The sequence below is a fragment of the Mesoplodon mirus genome (genome assembly GCF_964341445.2).
Source record: "Mesoplodon mirus genome assembly, chromosome: 6".
Taxonomy (NCBI): domain Eukaryota; kingdom Metazoa; phylum Chordata; class Mammalia; order Artiodactyla; family Ziphiidae; genus Mesoplodon; species Mesoplodon mirus.
The window spans coordinates 88,323,843-88,344,452 of NC_138982.1; the positions used below are offsets into that span (position 1 = coordinate 88,323,843).

General features: G+C 36.2%; 1 protein-coding gene across 1 annotated transcript in view; it reads left to right on the top strand.

Annotated features, from left to right (window-relative positions):
* Positions 1 to 139: 139 nt before the first annotated feature.
* ATG3 (autophagy related 3) overlaps positions 140 to 20,610 on the top strand; it is a 29,378-nt gene continuing 8,907 nt past the window's right edge. Inside the window, exons 1-7 of the mRNA XM_082624916.1 lie at positions 140 to 465; positions 3,136 to 3,177; positions 7,048 to 7,097; positions 11,013 to 11,083; positions 12,439 to 12,546; positions 17,644 to 17,693; positions 19,738 to 19,819. Coding sequence (XP_082481042.1) covers positions 394 to 465; positions 3,136 to 3,177; positions 7,048 to 7,097; positions 11,013 to 11,083; positions 12,439 to 12,546; positions 17,644 to 17,693; positions 19,738 to 19,819 — 475 coding nt within the window. The 5' untranslated portion in view covers positions 140 to 393. The remainder of the gene's footprint in view (positions 466 to 3,135; positions 3,178 to 7,047; positions 7,098 to 11,012; positions 11,084 to 12,438; positions 12,547 to 17,643; positions 17,694 to 19,737; positions 19,820 to 20,610) is intronic.

Consider the following 20,610-nt stretch of genomic DNA (forward strand, 5'->3'; position numbering starts at 1 on the left):
CGTGAAGCCCAGGTGGCGGCGGAGCTACGGCGAGAGGGCGAGAGTAAGAAGCGGAAGCCGGAAGGGGCGCGAGTGAAGGCTGGCGGAGAAGACTCCTCCCGAGAGGGCGAGGGGTGCGCGTGCGCCCTCTTCTTCCAGCGCAGCCCCGCCGCCCTCGCTCGCGGCCAGGTGACAGCTGGGCCTGGCCTGCTGCGCGCTGCCTGGGGCGCGAGGAGCGCGCGCCCTGCCCTTGCGCGCCGCGCCGGCCGCCCCTCCCCCTCGTCCCGTCCCTTCCGTCGCGTCCCGTCCCCTCGGGTGCCGCCGGCTGGTGCTGAGACATTTTCTGACTCCCGACCACTGTCCCGGCTCCCCTTTCCTCTCAGACGCGGGGCCGGCCGCTACTCCGGCCCCAGAATGCAGAATGTGATTAACACGGTGAAGGGAAAGGCACTGGAAGTGGCTGAGTACCTGACCCCGGTTCTCAAGGTAAGCCGGGCTTGCCGGGGGCTGTCAGGCTGACGCTTGGCTCTGCAGGGACCGAGGACCGGACGCCGGGGGAGTCACGGTGTTGTCCATTGGGGAGCGGTGTAGGGTGGTACGCAGGAAAAGGTGCAGCCCCCTCCCGCGGTCTTATCTAGCTGTTCTCTAGGGTAAACTTGGAGCGACGCTCTGTGCGTACTTCACCCGCCAGAACCCAGCTCGTCTGGGTACATCGGGTTGGAGCGTAGTCCGCAGCTAAGTGGGTTTTAGAACATTAAATCCTAACATCGGAAGTCTTTTGAACTTTTTAAACAAGGATTTTGCTTATTTTAAAGAAATGAATCAGCGTTTGGTACTAAAATGACATGTTACTTTTTTTCTTTCAAATTTCGTAGTAAGTCTTGTAATTAGGAGTTTGAAATAGTAAGTTGTGAATGAGGTCGCAGCTTATTAGATTTCAGTGGAACAAGGTGAAATTTGCAAGATTATTTCTTTCAGTACCGTTGAACCCAGTTTACAGGCAAAACCCCCTTTCCCAAGTTTTAAAATAGCTGAAACTAGTTCCTCTTGGACATCAGTGATAATACGGAGCAGCTTGACTCTTATAGATAATTTTTTTTACATTGGCAATAACAGCATTTTTAAACTAAAAATTGTGACACATTAGCTATTACAGCAGTGACTGACTTCCTTATTTTCAAAGATAAATTTCTAGAATTGCATTCGAGTTTTTCTTTTATAACCCTTTATGGTAAGTTTTTTGTTATTGTATCTTTATTTTTCCTTTCTGAAAAGCGAGCAATGATAGTAAATGAAGAGCAATTTCTTGCTTAAGTGTTTTTTTCTTTAAGCTTTTATTAAAATTTTACAAATCTTAGTGTAGGATGAAATATCCATGGAAATGGTTGTTCCTTTCTATTCAAGAAGTTACTCTGGTGTTCTAAGAAGATTTTACTTTGCTCCCTTTCCATGACAGCGAAATATTAGTCCTGCAGTTTTTAAATACTTATTTCTAAGAATGGTTTTAAAATGATATCTTGTTGGGCCAAGTTAAAAAAAAATTTATAAACGAGAACTCCAACACTTGCTACGCTTACATTTGTTTACTGTGAAACCCATCATAATTAAGATTATTCAGTCAACTTTGAAAATAATTTTTTTGACATTTGAATCGAATGATTCTTTTGCATATTATGTCATCTTATCCGAAACGTCTAACTTACTAGGCATACAGCATTTAAATAATACACAATTATTAAAACTTTTAGTTTCAGGGAGAGAGGAGCAAGAGAAAAAAACCTCCCAAATAAAATATAAAACTGGTATTTTGAACTTATAGGATTATGTACTGAGAAAGCATTCTACTTGTTCACTGAACTGAAAGGATGTGTTAGCTTGTTAGTATGTATTTTTAGTAATAAGGAAAGCAGAATTAATGACCCTCTCCTTGATCTTCCCTGTGCAAATTGTTGGTTTACAGAGTGAATTCTTGTAGTTTCCTACTAGACATGGGAAGGCAAGGAGAAAAAGCTAAATCCCTGGGAAATAGATGATGATTTATCCCAACGAGTAAAAATTAAGAAAAATCATGGTTTGGAAGGCACATGTACAGTAAAAAACAAAGTCCTTACAATGATCTTCAAGCCTATACTTGTTTGGTAGAGGGTCCTTTCTCACCTACTACTGGCTTTTAAGCAAAAGCCCTTCTTCACTTTTGCTTAAAAGCCATCTGACCTCTATGTTATCCATCAGGCACTCTCTTGCCTTGGGTTTTGCATTTGCTCTTCCCTCTGCCTGAAATGCTCTTCCCCCAGACAGCCTTGTGGCTCGTTCCTTTCCTTAAGGTCTCTACTCTATAGTCACCCATCAGTGCAGTCTTTGTTCTCTTACCATCCTATTTTAAATAATCATCTCTGTCCCTCCACCCCTGACCAGTTTCCTCTCTGCACCATTTTTCTTTTTGATATTGATGACCATTTGGCTTTTCCCCCTGAACTAGAGTTTAAACTTCTTATGAGGACAAGGAGGGGTATGGTCTATTTTATTCACTCTATGTCGCTATTACCTTAAATAGTGCTTGGCATATAGTAGTTATTTGGTATTTTTTGAATCAATAATGTTCATAAATGAATCTTCATTTTTGTAGATTTCTACCACAAAATCTTATGTATAACTTAAACTTAAGAAAAATTTGGTAAGTAACATCCTTGCTTTAGAGGAGAGAATATTGTATAATATCTTGGTGGAGATGAGAATAATGGGAAAGTATTAAATGATTTAGGACTTCTAGATTTGGTTTCTAATATTACTCAAATGAGACATTGGCTGAATTGTAATATGTTTAAATATCTTTAAGACATTTTTCTGTTCTGTAAAATAATGATATTTCGTCATTTCACAAAATTATTTTGAGGTTTAATGTTTGTATAAATCTTTGAATGTTTTTCCAAAGAGCTTTGCTCTAATATAGCACTGATCACATTATATTGTGATTATTTTCATGTCAGTTTCCTCTGTTATACTTACATATTCCTTGAGGTCAGGTACCAGTGACAGATTGTTTTTTTGCACATGCTCCATTACCTAGATGGGCACCAAGCAAATGGTTGCCCACAAACATTTTTCAGTTGAAAGTGAGAGATAGTGTAATACTGTTATTCTTTTTACTTTCTTTAGGAATCAAAGTTTAAGGAAACAGGTGTTATCACCCCAGAAGAGGTGAGTATTGAAGATATCAGTATAAAGCTATTATATTCTACAATTACATAAAACTGGGTGGCTTTTGTGTTTTATAAGAAAACATCTTGAAATTTAATCTTGATTTGAGTAAAATTAGATCCTGTTGACTATATTAGCAATTTTGTAATTGTAATTACGATTTGTAATTGTAATTACAATAATAGCAATTTCTATTTCCCATAAAAGAAAATGTAACTTCCCTCTCAGTTTGTCATTTCTCATATTTTTGTGTAATTTCTCTTTATTTAGAAATGAGGGTGGGAGAGGAAATGGAAAAGATTCCTATAGTGGCTTATCTTTCACTCATATTTGTATTATATTGAGCTGTGCAGTGGACTCTGGCGTTTGTTGTCTTCCTTCTTTCTACCCCAAACATGAGTTTTCATGGCTTTCCATTTGGAAACTTTGTCTCAGTGCTTGGATATTAAGTTTTCTATCAGTATTCAGCTTAAATATTTTATTGCTACATATTTAACATTGATTTTTTTTCCCACCATTCTTTCACTTTTTCTACTAACCAGACAATGATGAATCTGCTTAATGCTGAAACAAATGGCTCTTTTATAGGCCAGTTGTGTTTTATTGAACTTTTAATATAGAATTATGTTTTGAGGAATCATTTTACTTGTTCACTAAATCTATATAATAAAAGTATTGTCTTTCCTTTAGGTAGTTTATTTTGTTGTCTTTAGAGAAATACATTCTGGTCTAAAAATCCTTTTGGACTCCAGTTTTATGAATAGTTAAGGTTACATCAGACTTATTTTTTAGTCTTAATGAATGGCAAATAATTTATTTAAGCTTCACCTTTAACTCTCATTAAAAGTACCAGTCATTGGCAATGGAACTTAATTGAAATGAGCCATGTTGTATGATCTGTTTGTAAATTCCAAGACCTCAAGCCAGGTAATTAACTGATCTTTTAGTTTTCAATTGTGATGGAATCTCTTCAGTCCCAAATCCTTGTAAGTTCAAAGGATGGTGTGCTTAACTGACAATTTTATCTAAAATTTTACCTAAAAATTGTCTTTATGTTTAGTGAAGACATGGAATAGTATGCATAAAACCTAGAAGACCTGCCTTCTTGACCCATTTCTCTTAATTTCTCCTATTCTGACTCAGGCAAATCAATTAATCTATCTAGGTGCAGGCCTCATGTTTCCTCATCTTTAAGATGAGGGATTTTGACTGGACATTCTCTAAAGAGCCCAGTCTGCCTTAGGCATCATGAGTTTAAAACCTTGAATGCCAAATAAAACTAAATTTAGAGCTTAAGGATATCATTAATGTTCTTGAAATTCAGTATCTAAAATAAAGAGCAGAGATGAAAGTGTGCTGTTTTTCTTATACTCTTAGGCTTTATCTCCTCTGTGTGAAAATAGCTAATTGGTAAATAGATAGTTGGATTTAGAGATACAAGTCTGTGGTCATTGAATAGAATTAAGCAAACCATTTTAAAACAGCTACTAATCCTACAGTGAATAACTCTTACACTTGATTGTATCATGAAGTGATTTATAAATTTCCCCATTTTTAAACAAATGCAAGGCAAAAACTAGCTCAGCTGGGTACCAACCACATAATGCTGAATTGAGATAGAGTGCAATTATGGGATTTAATTAGATTAGAATGAGTCTAGAGGAAGAAAACCAGAAGACAAAATGCTTTGGATCAGTACTATACTGAGTTGATCTGTTCATTTGTTTTCTCTTACTGTTTCTGGGCTTCTGGCTGTCAGCCTCTATCTTTTTGTTTTCTTTGAGAGGTGTGGAAGTATTGTGTTTAAAAATAAGGACAGGCATTATCTAATATGGTACTGTCTGACTAAAAATACTTTAATGTACAACATGTATATGACTTGAGTAAATAGAGTACTAGTAATAGAGGATAGCTTGAAGAATAAAGTTGCTCATCAGAATGTTAATATTGATTCTACCTTGTTAAAGTTATTCAGTCTTATCCAATATTTAATCACTAAGAGAAAGCTACTGTAAGCAGTACTGAGAATTTAGAAACTTGAATCTTTCATTTGAACATAAGAAGCATGTAATAATAATAATGGCCACTGCTAATGAGAGCAGATATACACATGTACTAAGTATCATTAGTAGCATAGCAATTCTTTGTTCTTTTATATTTTTCCTTCTAGTGTTTTTGTTATTTTTTCAATGGATGCCACCAGAGGTGCTGGGGAATAAATATTAGAGTCTTGTGATCTCAAGGCAGTATCATTAAAGAATTTTTAAGTTTTGTTTTTTGTTTTTTGGTTTTTTTTGCTGTACGCGGGCCTCTCACTGTTGTGGCCTCTCCCGTTGCGGAGCACAGGCTCTGGACGCGCAGGCTCAGCAGCCATGGCTCACGGGCCCAGCCGCTCCGCGGCATGTGGGATCTTCCCGGACCGGGGCACGAACCTGTGTCCCCTGCATCAGCAGACGGACTCTCAACCACTGCGCCACCAGGGAAGCCCCAGAATTTTTAAGTTTTTAATTCTTTGTTTTGCTTGCATTTTGTTAAACTAATACTTTTTTGGTGATGATGAATTGGTTCCCAATAGCCGTAGAATTATGCAGCATCTGGTTGCAAAGACTCCAAATGCTTAAAACCTGGGGGAGAGGGTATTGCTTTCATTTGGGTTTTTGTCTTTACCTAATCCCTTTAAGTAGTAAATAAATTATTTAAATAAAAGAACAGAAACATTTTGTAAAGTTACTGTTGGGAGTATGCTGCTAAATCTTATTTTGTTAATCTATCTTCTTAAAAGAAGTCACTGTCAGAACTCTTATTTTATAGAGTTTTATTCTCTCAAAGTAAAGCAGAATATCATACATAGACATACTTTTCTCAGAAAGACATTAGAAGGTTAAAGATAATATAATTTTTTGCTGTGTAATAAACAAACCCATGAACAATACATGATTTTAAGTTAGAGCTGTTGTGAAATAGTAATTGGGGACGTATGTGTGCATATAGCTTGAGTTGGGACCTTGCAGTTATGTTTAACAGACTTTCATTTTCTGCTCTCAAGAATAAGCAGGATTTCTGTCTTGTGGTAAGATCAGTCCATGCTCATGTATAATGGAAATTCTCAGAAGATTAAACTCTTTATTCCTGAGTCTGTTTTCATTTCTGAAGAAAAACAAAAATTTGTACAATGTTCAGCTTGCGCAGAAAGTCCAAGATGTGTTAGAGGATTCAATTTCTTAATTGTCTTGGTGTTTTCTGATTCAATCCAAAAGCTTCTAACTTTTTCCCCATTGTTTGGCAGTATGTTTCTCACTTTTATTAATGATTCCTTTAATAGTGTGAAAAAGCTTTCAAAATTAGATGTCACTTAAATTTTTTTTAAATGAGGAAGAAAAACTGTGTGCACTGTGATGTAATAAACTATTCTTACATCATAGACCTGTAGTTATTTAGTAATTTTTTCAAAGATCTTCATTGACTTTTCAACCATTAGCAAGAATCGCTCTACATTTTATTCATCCACAAAGTGGTTTTTGGCATTTTAAAATCCTGTTGTGTTACCCTTATTCACTTCATAGTACTGTATGCTTTTAGCATTATCTAAATCCAGTGATTACAATAGAATAAAAAAATTAACAGCACTCAATATTTTTTCTTCCAAAATTAATTTACATTTTCATGGATGTTAAAAATTTTGTAGTTTTAATAAATATTCAAAAATAAATCTTTAGGCTGGTAGAGCAAGTTGGTGCTGTTTGCATTTTAGTTGATTATTTTGAATCAAGGTTACACATGATGATCCCTTTGGTATTTTGCCACCTTACATTCAATGATGTTCAATTTTTCTTTTTTCCTTTTTTCATATTTCTTCTAAATCTTCAATAGTTTGTGGCGGCTGGAGATCACTTAGTCCACCACTGTCCAACATGGCAATGGTAAGTACTCTTGAGTGAGGAATAGAAAGTTTATAAAAGGTGTGACTTCATAATTTTGGCAATTTACAAAATAGATTAGTGCATGAAAATTAGAATGACCTGTTTAACCCTCCTCTAGTAGATTTTTCTATTAAATAGTGCTCCAGTGTTGGTAAAGTAAAATAAATGAAGAAAAACTGAGCATTATGCCTGTTTTGTTTTGCTCTGTTAGCGCAAAAGATGGAGATTTTTGAGATAAATGCCTTACTTCCTTTACCAGTATTCCATTTCTTTATAGTGTCTAACTCTGTTCTTTTGGTGGGTCTTTAAAAAATAATTTTCAAAAAGTTTAATAACTTTGATTAGCTTTCTTTTTTCTGTTCATAAGCGTAATATTTAACATCTTTATTGGAGTATAATTGCTTTACAATGTTGTGTTAGTTTGTGCTGTGTAACAGAGTGAATCAGCTGTATGTATACATATATCCCCATATCCCCTCCCTCTTGCATCTCCTTCCCATCCTCCCTATCTCACCCCTCTAGGTGGTCACGAGGCACCGAGCTGATCTCCCTGTGCTACACAGCTGCTTCCCACTAGCTATCTGTTTTACATTTGGTAGTGTATATATGTCAATGCTGCTCTCTCACTTCGTCCCAGCTTACCCTTCCCCCTCCCCATTTCCTCAAGTCCATTCTCTACATCTGCATCTTTATTCCTGTCCTGCCCCTAGGTTCATGAGAACCTTTTTTTTTTTAGATTCCATATATATGTGTTAGCATATGGTATTTGTTTTTCTCTTTCTGACTGACTTCACTCTGTATAACAGACTCTAGGTCCATCCACCTCACTACAAATAGCTCGATTTCATTTCTTTTTATGGCTGAGTAATATTCCATTGTATATATGTGCCACATCTTGTTTATCCATTCATCTGTCGATGGACACTTGGGTTGCTTCCATGTCCTGGCTATTGTAAATAGAGCTGCAGTGAACATTGTGGTACGTGACTCTTTTTGAATTATGGTTTTCTCAGGGTATATGTCCAGTAGTGGGATAGCTGTGTCATATGGTAGTTGTATTTTTAGTTTTTTAAGGAACCTAATTAGCTTATTTTCAAATTAAAATGTATTGAATTTTTTTATGACATTAATAAATGCAGAATCTTATGGTTCTTTACCATAAGACCTTCTTTAAGGTTCAAAAGTTTCTCCCCTTTTTAGGAATGAGCTCAAAAGTTGAGAGATTCATGATACCAAATAAGGTCTTAATTGGAAATCTACTTGTAACAGACTTTTCAAATTTTTATTTTCCTCATTAACTTTTCTTTTAATTATAAAGTAATTTAAGCAACTAGCAGTTCTCGTAATGTGTTTTTTAAATATCTGAATAATAACAGAATGTTTTAAAACAAATTCAGTTTCATTACTTTGAGTACTTACAATAAAAGCACCTGGCAGTAGCTGCAAAATTGATCCCAATACTGGCAGACTATTTTAATTAGGCTAGAATTGTTTGGAATTATCATCTTGTTTGGATATGAGTGGTTCAACTTGTTACATCCTTTTTTTTCCCTCAGTGACACTTTTTCAATTGTAGTGGAAAGGTAGAGTTTTGATTTGGGAGCAGGGGTTCTAGAATTAACAGGATTCTAATTGATAATGTTTTCCTTAATATCGAAAGAGCTTAAGTAATTAAACTATTTAAAATCACAGTTAGAATTCTCTTTCATCTGTGGCCTATTCTATTACCCTTATTTTTTTTTTTTTTAACAAGTCCTTGCCCCCCTGTGAGTTTCATGATTCTGTCTGTCCCCTCTTTGGGGACCGTGGGCCTTTTGGGATCTGTAAAATAATAAAGTGGGTTCCTGGACTGTTTTCAGTATTTCAGAAAGTCAAAGAGAAACTGCATTTGTGTCACCGAGCCTTTGGCCAATGCCCAACCTACCCTTAATTTTTTTTTTTTTTTTTTTTTTTTTGCTGTACGCGGGCCTCTCACTGTTGTGGCCTCTCCCGTTGCGGAGCACAGGCTCCGGACGCACAGGCTCAGCGGCCATGGCTCACGGGCCCAGCCGCTCCGCGGCATATGGGATCCTCCCAGACCGGGGCACGAACCCGTATCCCCTGCATCGGCAGGCGGACTCTCAACCACTGCGCCACCAGGGAGGCCCTACCCTTAATTTTTATGCTTAACACATATCCAGAATAGTTCTTACTGCTTTTGATCAATTGCTCTTTATCTTGTAGAACATTGTTTTTTATGTACCAAGGAAGACCGAAATGTCAGGTTCATTTATTTTTATGTACTTGTCTTTCCTATGTGTATTTCTGTTCCATATTTTAAATTATGTTCATATCATAGAAGCTCTCTGATTTTAGATTTTTTTCCTCCCTAAACTGTTAAAACTATATTTAGCTATGTTGTGGTCTACAATATATATGTATATTTCAAGTCATATAGATATATAAAATTTAAGATAGTCATTTTATGGAAAAATAACTAAATAAGGATTTTCTTCAATACACGTGTGATAGATATACATTTTCTTTATTCAGATTTCTTTGTTGAAGCCCTTAGTTGTCTAGTTAGTTTAGTTATATAATCTATAGTATTGTTATAGGGGTTGGTATATATGGACAGGATCTTCTTTTAGCAGGTAGTAGTTTATAGTTCCATTTCATAAATTGTGATGGTTTAAATAATTTTATTGTAACTTAGAACTCAATTATATCACACTCCAACGTCTATACTTCTGGCTAAATTGTTGGGGCCAAAGGAACAATTCATTTTAAATCAGTGCTAGAAACAGACCATTTCTATGCTATACATTCATGTTTACAGGTGCCATCGTGACTGTATTATATCATCTTCCCGCAGAACTTCAGGCATTACCATGATGTTGTTGAATTTGATGCTTGGAAATGGTCTAAAGATACTAGAAGCCTGCCAAATGGTTTTAGGACATTTCCTGGCTTTATCTTATGCTCAAATCTATGGTTTGAAGTTTAGACTGAAGCTTAAGACAGCAGCAGAACTCAAAATTTATGCTCATTTATATTTGTGACAGATACCACATGCCACTCTAGCTCTGACCAATTCCCTTAGGTGACCCACAGAAGAATCTTTGAACAAATTTCTTAGTGAGATATTCCAGAGTAGCCCCCCAAAATCAAATAGCTGGCTCTGACCCACAGAGGGAGCAGTGTTCAAGAGCAGGAGCCCTAGAGTCACTTGGCTCCATCCTGGCTCCTCTACCTTCTGGTTTTGTGACTGTGGGCAACCCGACTTCTTTAAGCTTTTGTTTACTTACTTATAAAATGGGAATATAAATATTACTCACTTTTTAGATATCTGAGGATTATATAAAAATACTGCGTGTTAGAGTTCTAGGCCCTATACTTAATAAGCACTCAATAAAAGGATTTTTTGTTTGTTACAACCATTATTATTCTCAACATTATCATCTTGTGATTCAAAGCATCTTTTATCTCTTAGTTCCAATTTTAATACAGTGGTAGGAATGTGGATCTTGTGAACCACCTGCTTTGTTATGTAATGTCATGGAGCTATTTCTTTGCCTCCTCTTGGTCTTCAGATGATCAGTACTTTAAGATTAAAAATCTGAATGAGATTATATTTGGTTAGAGGCAAACACAATAGTTGCATAATATAGTTCTGTATTATTCTACCTTTTGTCTAATATTTAATCCAAATTCTTTTGGTCTGTCTGCATCTTTTGGTACATTTCACTTACAATAAATATTGCTGTGCTCTTCATTGCCATGACGTATGTCACTTATGGCATCCTTCCCAAACCAATCCTAAAATAATTTTCTCAGGGGTGTGGATTGTGTAGTGTTGAGATTAACATGTGATATCTTCTGTCTTTGTCTTTTAAAATATTTTTTGTATTTTGGTGCTTTTCACTCTTTTTAAAGGGCTACAGGGGAGGAATTGAAAGTGAAGGCTTACCTACCATCAAGCAAACAATTTTTGGTCACCAAAAATGGTAAGAATTATGTTGTATATATTAGTTAATTTTGCTCAAAGAGTTATATTTTTTAAAAAAAACCTTAGCAGTTGCTGATCTTAATTCATGCTTAAAGCGGTACTTGCAGCTTCCCTCAGATAGAAATTTGGAAATTTAATGAAACTCTGGATTTTCTGTGGGTAGAGTATTTTTTCCATACTTGATTTTATCTCCTTCCTTTTTGTTATTCTTTTTGCCAAAAAATTCTAGTTTTAAGATATGAAGGAAAAGAGCTCTAAGCAAAATGGGACTTTTTTCTCATTGAGCTTTTTAAGCAGACTTCATAATCATAATCTTTTTAGCTATTTTAATCATCTTTAAACTTAAATTTTTCATGGAAAGTATAACTGATACTATCTTTGATATCTAAAATCTCAAAGCTAGAGGTTTTATTGTCTGTTGTGTCATTGAAAGATTGCCTATAGGCACAAAAATGTTTCTGAAACAGGTATTTATGAAGTTAATGAAGTTATTTGTGAAGCTAATTTGAAAACAACATCAAAAGGTTGTTACAGTCCTTATCTAATCACATAACAATACATTGATTCCTATTCTAATTTGCTCATTATAGGAAAGGGGAAACATGTACAAAACATCAGTTTTTTATTTCCTACAGTATATTTTTTGATAGGATTGGTCATTTATATCTTGCTTGTTTTAAAAAAAAATCAGGAGATTGATAGCATTTTGTTGACCCCATGTCGTAATGTTGTTACCTTATAATTTTTCAATTTTAGGCTTATATGAATTATAATACCTGTTAATCGATGCATTTGCTATATGAAAAACTTGGCACCAATTTGTATAAGAGAGTAAAGTTTAGCAGGTTAGTGAACTTTAAACTGGTTTATCCATTATGAATAGCTGGAGCTTAAATATGAATTATGAAATACATGTTGAAAGTTACTTTAGCATTGCAAACCAGAGGTCACCTCTACCACCTCCGAGTATGACAGGTGGTGCCTCCATGTTCTGAGAGTAAAGCTGTTAAAATAGTATATTATTCATTAGCCTGAGGTTGAACAATGTCATCTCTGACTTCAGCTTTGTTGATCTTCACAGACAATCAGGGTAGAGAATATATAGAACACTCCCAGTAGAGCCTTTGTATTTGTCTTCTAACAAAGCTATTTAGGGAAAGATAAGTGTGGTCAAATAATTTTGCAGGTTGAATGTAACTCTTAAATTAAGTACTCCTATTAGAAGTAAAATATGATATTTACCTGATATTTTGGTGGCAGAAATATATTTCATGGCATAAACTTTCTCTTTTTTAAATGGATTTATAGGAAGCAGATTATGTCCTAGTAACTGTTTTTGCCATTTTTTTATAGTGCCATGCTACAAGCGGTGCAAACAGATGGAATATTCAGATGAATTGGAAGCTATCATTGAAGAAGATGATGGTGATGGGGGATGGGTAGATACTTATCATAATACAGGTAAGAGGAGAATAGAATGGCATGTATTTAGTTTAAATTGTTTTAAACTCCTTTACAATCTTTTATAACAGCCTCGATTTTTTTTTTTTTTTTTTTTTGCGGTATGCGGGCCTCTCACTGTTGTGGCCTCCCCCGTTGCGGAGCACAGGCTCCGGACGCGCAGGCCCAGCGGCCATGGCTCACGGGCCCAGCCGCTCCGCGGCATATGGGATCCTCCCAGACCGGGGCACGAACCCGCATCCCCTGCATCGGCAGGCGGACTCTCAACCACTGCGCCACCAGGGAGGCCCAACAGCCTCGATTTTTAAGAAAGGCTACATAAAGGCATATTATGACTTAGTTTTAATAAAGAAAATATGTTCTGAGTTTAAATCTAGGATACTAAAAACAAGTTTTCTCCCTCTAACTCCTAGAGAATAGGAGGTATATCAAATGTAGTGGTAGAGCAGGGTTTCCCAGTCTTAGTACTATAAACATTTTGGGCAAGATAGTTCTTTGACATAGCATTTTCTCTGCATTGCAGAATGTTCAGCAGTATCTCTGGGCTCTACCCACTAGATGCCTGTCACATCCTCCCAGTTGTGACAACCAGAAAAGCCTCTAGACATTGCCAAATATTCTGCGAGGGGCAAAATTGCTACTCTCAGTTGATACTCACTGCAGTAGTCAGAGGGATAAATAATCTGCACAGGAAAAAGTACCTCATTAAGTCTGTTTCTCCTCTTCTCTGAGTAAAGGATACTGCCATCATTTCCTTATGATGATATAGAAACAGATTTAGGAACTGAGCTCCTTGATTTGAAGCTCTTTTGTTCCTTAATGAGTTGAATGTTGTTATGTCAAGGTCTAGAGAAAATAGATTGAACAACTTCTTAAAATAATTTCAAAAATCATCCTCTTTTCTCCACTGAGTCGTGCTGTTGGACTTTTTTTTTTTTTCATTTTTCCCCTGGATCTTTCCAAAATCTTTAGTCTTCACATGACTGGGAGATGTGAGTAGCACATCTGTAGGAAATTGCCTGTTGACTGAATAGAGCCATTGGTTATAGCACTGTATTTCTGATATCAAGTTAGTGAGTTTCTCAAGTTGTCTAGTTGTATTGTATTCCATAACCCCTACCCCAAAATCCAGGTACATATTTACAGAGGCATTCATCACAGAGATAAGCAGGTGCCGGAATGATTGGATTGACAGAAATCTATTACAGAAGTTCTACAACTAAAGAAATGTTTGCCATGTTGACAGAAGACAAGTAGCATCATTTTCTTACATAGAAAGCAACATAGTATTATACTTCAGTTAATTTGGTGTACATAAATTCTAAGTAATGTTTATGAGAGATACCCTTAGAATTTTAGGTTTAAACTATATTCTGATTGGCTTAAAGCAGTGCTTCCAGCTGACTCACAAGGCTAGGTGCCTGGTTCTTTATTCACCTCAGTTCCCTTTGCTTCATCACTGCTTTTCTTCTCTCAGGTTTCTTTTATTTCTATTAGCCCTTGTATTAGTCATGGTTCTCCAGAGAAACCATGGATATAGATTCAGACAGGTTTGTTTTGAGGAATTGGCTTACGTGATTGTGGAAGCTAACAATTCTGAAATGTACAGGTCAGGCTGACCAGCAGCCTGAAGACTCAGGGAACAGTTGATTGCTGCAGCTGGAGTCTAAGGGCAGTCTGGGGGCAGAATTAATTATTATTCTTGAGCACTCAGTCTTTTTCTCTTAAGGCCTTCGACTGATTGAGGCTCACCCACATTATGGAGGGTAATCTGCTTTACTCTAAGTATACTGGTTTAAATGTTAAGCACATCTAAAAAGTACCTTCACAGCAAGATCTAGACTGCTGTTTGATCAAACTGTGGGACACAATAACCTACCCAAGTTGAGCTGACATATGAAATTAACCATCACAGCCTTATAGAGTATTACCTTCATTAGAATCATTTGAGCTTTCTTTTTCTTTGCCAGTATGTCCTACTTTTAGGAGAGTCTGGTTTAATGGGATGCTACTACATTATATTTAAACAGATTGAAGAGGTTTATTTTCTTTTGTTTCTATGTAGTAGATTCAGTGAATTGTTTTGTAATAGCAATTTATTACGTTAATATTTGGGCTTTACTGTTATAAAATAAGCATACCTATTATAAAATAATTTCCAGAAAAACTACTGTGAAGTAAAAGTTTTATGCTAGAGCTGTGGATTGTGACATTTTCCATTTGTGAAAATGAGTCATTCTTTGGTTTGGATGTATTGAACAGATATATCAGAGCTTTAGAAGATTAACAAAGGAGCAAAGCATATTTTGTATTTAGGGTTTTTTTTCTTTAACATTTCCCATCCTTGTTGAACTCTTTAATTGAGAACACTGATGGGTATTTTGAATTAGAAATATTAGTTAACTGACTGATGCTGCTGCCGTCTGCTTAATGTCACTTTCATTGAGATCAGTAGGTTCCAAGGTAGTTGCTTAATGAGGTGCACTGGACAGAGCATTGAACCAAAAAGGTGTGGGTTGAGTCCCAGATTATTCATGTAACTGTCTCTGAGATTCATGCAAATTACCTTCTTTTTCTGGAGACTTCATTTCTTTATAGGGAGAAATCATTACCTTACAGAATAGTATTTGTAAGGATTATATAAGATATAGAAACAGTAAAATAGAAAGTCCCATATAAACCTGATAGAATATTACTACCTCTGAATGTCCTGGATTTCTGAAGCAAATAGCATGTATTTTTAAAAAATTTTTTAAATTAATTTATTTTATTTTTGGCTGTGTTGGGTCTTTGTTGCTGCATGTGGGCTTTCTCTAGTTGCGGCAAACAGGGGCTACTCTTTGTTGCAGTGCACGGGCTTCTCATTGCGGTGGCTCCTCTTGTTGCCGAGCAGGGGTTCTAGGCACGTGGGCTTCAATAGTTGTGGTATGTGGGCTCAGTAGTTGTGGCTCACGGGCTTAGTTGCTCTGCAGCATGTGGGATTTTCCCAGACCAGGGCTCGAACCCGTATCCCCTGCATTGGCAGGCAGATTCTTAGCCACTGTGCCACAAGGGAAGCCCGTAAATAGCATATTTAGTATAACCAGTATCTCGTTGAAAAAATTTCAGTGCAGGTTTAAATGTAAATACTGGGTTAGCCAAAAAGAGCCTTCGGTTTTTAAATAAAAATAAAAGACACATTTTTCATTTTCACCAAGAACTTTACTGAACAATGTATTCACCCTTCTGTTCCACTACCTTCTGCCACTTTTCAGGCAACTTCATAATTCCATCTTCCCAAAACTTTATATCTTTTTGAGCAAAGAACTTTTCCAGGTGCCTTTTACAGTCTTCCAGGGAATTGAAATTTTTTCCATTAAGAGAATTTTGTAAAGTCTGAAATCAATGGAAATTCGAAGGTGCAATGTCTGGTGAATATGGCAGATGAATCAGAACTTCCCAGCCAAACTGTAACAGTGTTTGCCTGGTCATCAAAGAAACGTGGTCTTGTGTTATCCTGATGGAAGATTATGTGTTTTCTGTTGACTAATTCTGGACGCTTTTCACTGAGTGCTGCCTTCAGTTCGTCTAATTGGGAGCATTACTTGTTGGAATTAATCGTTTGGTTTTCCAGAAGGCGCTCATAATAGAGGACTCCCTTCCAATCCCACTATATACACAACATCACCTTCTTTGGATGAAGACCAGCTTTTGGTGTGGTTGGTGGCGGTTCATTTCGCTTGCCCCACAGTCTTTTCCATTCCACGTTATTGTACAGTATCCACTTTTCACTGCCCGTCACAGCTTGTTTTAAAAATGGAACGTTTTCATTATGTTTCAGTACAGAATCGCATGCGGAAATACAGTCAAGAAGGTTTTTTCCAGGGACTTCGCAGTGGTTAAGAATCCGCCTACCATTGCAGGGGACTTGGGTTCGATCCCTGGTCCAGGAAGATCCCACGTGACGTGGAGCAACTAAGCCCGTGCGCCGCAACTACGGAGCCTGCGCTCCAGAGCCCACGTGCCACGACTCTGAAACCCGCGTGCTCTAGGGCCCCCGTGCTGCAACTACTGAAGCCCGTGCACCTAGAGCCCATGCTCCACAACAAGAGAAGCCAACACACCGCAAGAAAGAGTAGCCCCTGCTCGCCGCAACTAGAGAAAAAAAAAAAGCCCGCACACAGCAACAAAGACCCAACGCAGCCAAAAGAAAAAAGGTTTTTTCTGCTTATCTTATGTGGAACCCAAACATCAAAGTGATTAACATAACCAAGCTGGTGCAAATGATTTTCAACGCTTGATTTGGATATTTTGCATATGTCGGCTATTGGTGTAACATTGATTGTTCTCAGTTAATGTCTCGAATTGATCGGTATCAACCTCAACTGGTCTACCTGACCGTGGAGCATTGTCCAGAGAGAAATCTCCAGCACGAAACTTCACAAACCATTTTTGACATGTTCGATCAGTCACAGCACCTTCTCCATACACTACACAAATCTTTTTTTGCATTTCTGTTATGTTTTTACCTTTCTTGAAATAATAAAGCATAATATGCCGAAAATGTTGCTTTTTTTCTTCCATCCTCAACAGTAAAATGGCTACACAAAAATTCACCAATTTTGATGTTTTTTTTTAAATGCATGCCGATATGACAGCTGTCACATACAATCTAACAAAATTGTTTGGAATGAAGTTAAAGATAACTAAGTGCCATTAGAGCCATCTTATGGAAAAAAATGAATGAACCTTTTGACCAACCCAGTATGATTCCTGTAATCTCTTAGTCTGTTCATTTTCTGAGGATGAATATTTATTTAGGTAGACTCACACAAGGAAAGTAAATAAGTGAAGAATAGTGAATGAGGAATGATAGAGTAGAATAATTTATGGTAAAATATTAAATTGGTATTTAAAAATTTTTATTTTTAATATGAAAGGTGCCTTTGGGATTATTTATTCCTATTAGAGTTCATTTGTAAAAGTGCTGCTAACATTGCCTCCTTGTTTCAGAGAACTTTGAGAATTTAGGTAATATTAAGTATTTTTATATTAAATCAGATAAATGGAGGATGTTTACAATTTAATTTTAGTTATATTCTGCTGAATTTTAAACAGGTATTGCAGGAATAACCGAAGCAGTTAAGGAGATTACACTGGAAAGCAAGGTACTGGTTGTTTACTTATGCTTCTAAATTCAGTGACCTAGTTATTTGCATGTATATTTATTTTGAGATTATTCATATCATTTTTATGCAAACTCTATTTATTATCAAGCTCTTTTAAATTCCAGCTATTTTATTCCCTCTCATTTTTCTACATCAACATACCAAAACACTGCTGTTTCCCAGAGCTTCTCTTTTCTTTAATCTGTCAAATGGTTAAGAAGAACATTTTTTGAGATTGTAACTGGTTAAAATCTACAAATTTTTTTACTAATTGGGGAGATTTCTAGATCATTTTAAAAGAAACGGCTTTTTTAAGTATAAGTACCAAATGGTCTTCAAGTGGAGGTTTTGAGAGGATTTATTTACTTGCTGATCAGTAGCTGCTGATGGTATCGTGTTTAAATTTGTAGTTTAAACATTAAGTAATTTACTCATTTCTTCTGTAGTTTCTTAATTTACTGCTAATTTGAGGGATTCTTGTTTTTTTGTTTTGAAAATTTAAAGGAAACTTTATGTCATCCAAAATCATGACATTTTGGATGAGTGGAAGCTAAATGGGTTTTATTGTACAGTTTATTTGAAGGAAGGGTAAAAATATATAACTGGGTAGAAAGTTTCTGCTTGAAAGTTTTCAGTTAATTTAGACTATCTGTATTACATTAGCTTTTCCATTTCTAGAGAAAGAATGATCACAGTTGTCTTCATAGTTTTGATATAGTTGTTTGAAATAATATAGAAAAATATACGAAATGCCTTCACCCTTATCTTTTCTTAACTATTTTGTTCACAGTCAAATCTCTTAGAGGATAGAATATTTGGACAGAATAATTGTGTTCCTTTTGTCCTTATGAAACATTCAACTACAACAGTTCCTAGTTTAAGATAGTCTTCTTTATGTGTTTTTGTCATTTGGATCTTTGGGGATTTGTTACTGGGGCTTAACAGAAGGTGTTAGAAACCAAAACAATATTTTTTTTCCCTGTGTACAATTTTATGCTTGTTAGGGATTTAAGGTTCAGTTCATTAGCCTGAGAATTCATTCTTTTGAAGTTTTACTTTTTGGAGAATTTGAATGATAAAGGAAAAATTACATAAATGGCTTTGCTGCTTCAGAAGCTCTTGTTTACTCCAGCCATTAGTATGTATGCTTCAGACTTTGGGAATGATAAATGGCAGAGGAGTGTGGATAGCATTGTTTGACAGGTTTATGGTAATTCTTTTAAGAATTTTTAATAAACGCAATAATGGTTAATATGGTACTTTGTATCCCACTTAACATCCTTATGTCCTAGTAAAGGTTGAATATTTAGAATAATTTACAACTAGAATATATCTTCCCTGTCACTTCCTGTTTAATATAGAATTTACATGATTATTTATAATTTAGTGCTTAGAATACTTGCTATCCAGAGTAAAATTATAAATTAGGTGAAACTAAATGTCCAATTTTTTACCTACTACATTGACTTCAGATTTTTAGAATATTAATTTTTTGAAAATGATAATTGTATATTAGGCTTAGCTTTGGTTAGCATTATTTCATTCTAGTGCAAATATAGTTAAGAACTGAAATCTTATGTGTTCTAATAACTGTAATTGCTTAATTCAGTCAGGAATGTTAACAAATTTGAGAATATGGGATTATTTTATTTATAATAATAAATTTAACTTATAAATGTATTGTGATTTATAGATATATAGCTTTTTCTCCTTTAAGTGTGCAAGTTAACTTTGAATTAGTTTTCTAATACTAATGAATTGCTTAACTAGAAGTATTGTTTTGTTGGAAGTGCAACTGGCAACTTTTTTAGATGACTTGGTGCTTCTATGATACTTTTATGTTTTTCAGTCACAGCACTTAGCACATCACTCTTAAAGCTTGGCTTACGGGTTTGTCATCTGATGGAGGAGTTTCTTGAGCATAAGAAATATCTTATCACTCTTATTTTTACAGTGGTTAGTTAGCACTGTGCTGGCATGTGGGTGCTCAGTATTTGAACTAATGAACATATTTAAGTGACTTTAAATATAATCAATTTCAAAGGACAGTATAAAACTCCAAGATTGCTCAGCATTATGTGAGGAGGAGGAAGAGGAAGATGAAGGAGAAGCTGCAGATATGGAAGGTATTCGTGTTCTGGATTTGCTTTAATCACAATAGAATATTGCTTTTAGAATTTATGTAATTGATGTGAGTTAAGAATTCTACTCCACTGAGTTCTAAATTTAACATTTAACAGCCTAGAGGGGATTTGTTTAGTTTAAATTTAATCAGCACAGAACTTATCTTGGTCTTGGACTCTTCTACTTCACCCAGAGCATAGCCGTGACAGCATTATTTCTGCTGAGATCAGTACTGATCATAAATCTTTAATGCTGGGTACAGCTGTAAGACACAGATTCTTAAGCTAATTCTTAAATTCTTTCAGAACAGAACAAAATTTGTTCTGGCATTTAGTATTTTCTTTTTCCTTTTTTTTTTTTTTTTTTTGCTGTACGCGGGCCTCTCACTGCTGTGGCCTCTCCCGTTGCGGAGCACAGGCTCCGGACACACAGGCTCCGCGGCCATGGCTCGCGGGCCCAGCCGCTCCGCGGCATGTGGGATCTTCCGGGATCGGGGCACGAACCCGTGTCCCCTGCATCGGCAGGCGGACTCTCAACCACTGCGCCACCAGGGAAGCCCTCTTTTTCCTTTTTGATAACATCTTACTACTAAAACCTTATGATAGTGATTCTTAATGGAGCCTTTTGAACTACATGGAATCCCCCCACTGCTCCCTGAAAATCTGAAGTGCCTTCCTAGGATTGCTAGCTGAGACTCACTGCATTAGTGAATCATTGTTACAAGAAATTGAAACACAGTAATACAGGTCTAAAAGTATACGGCTATTCAAAGCTTCCTATTTCATTAGCATGA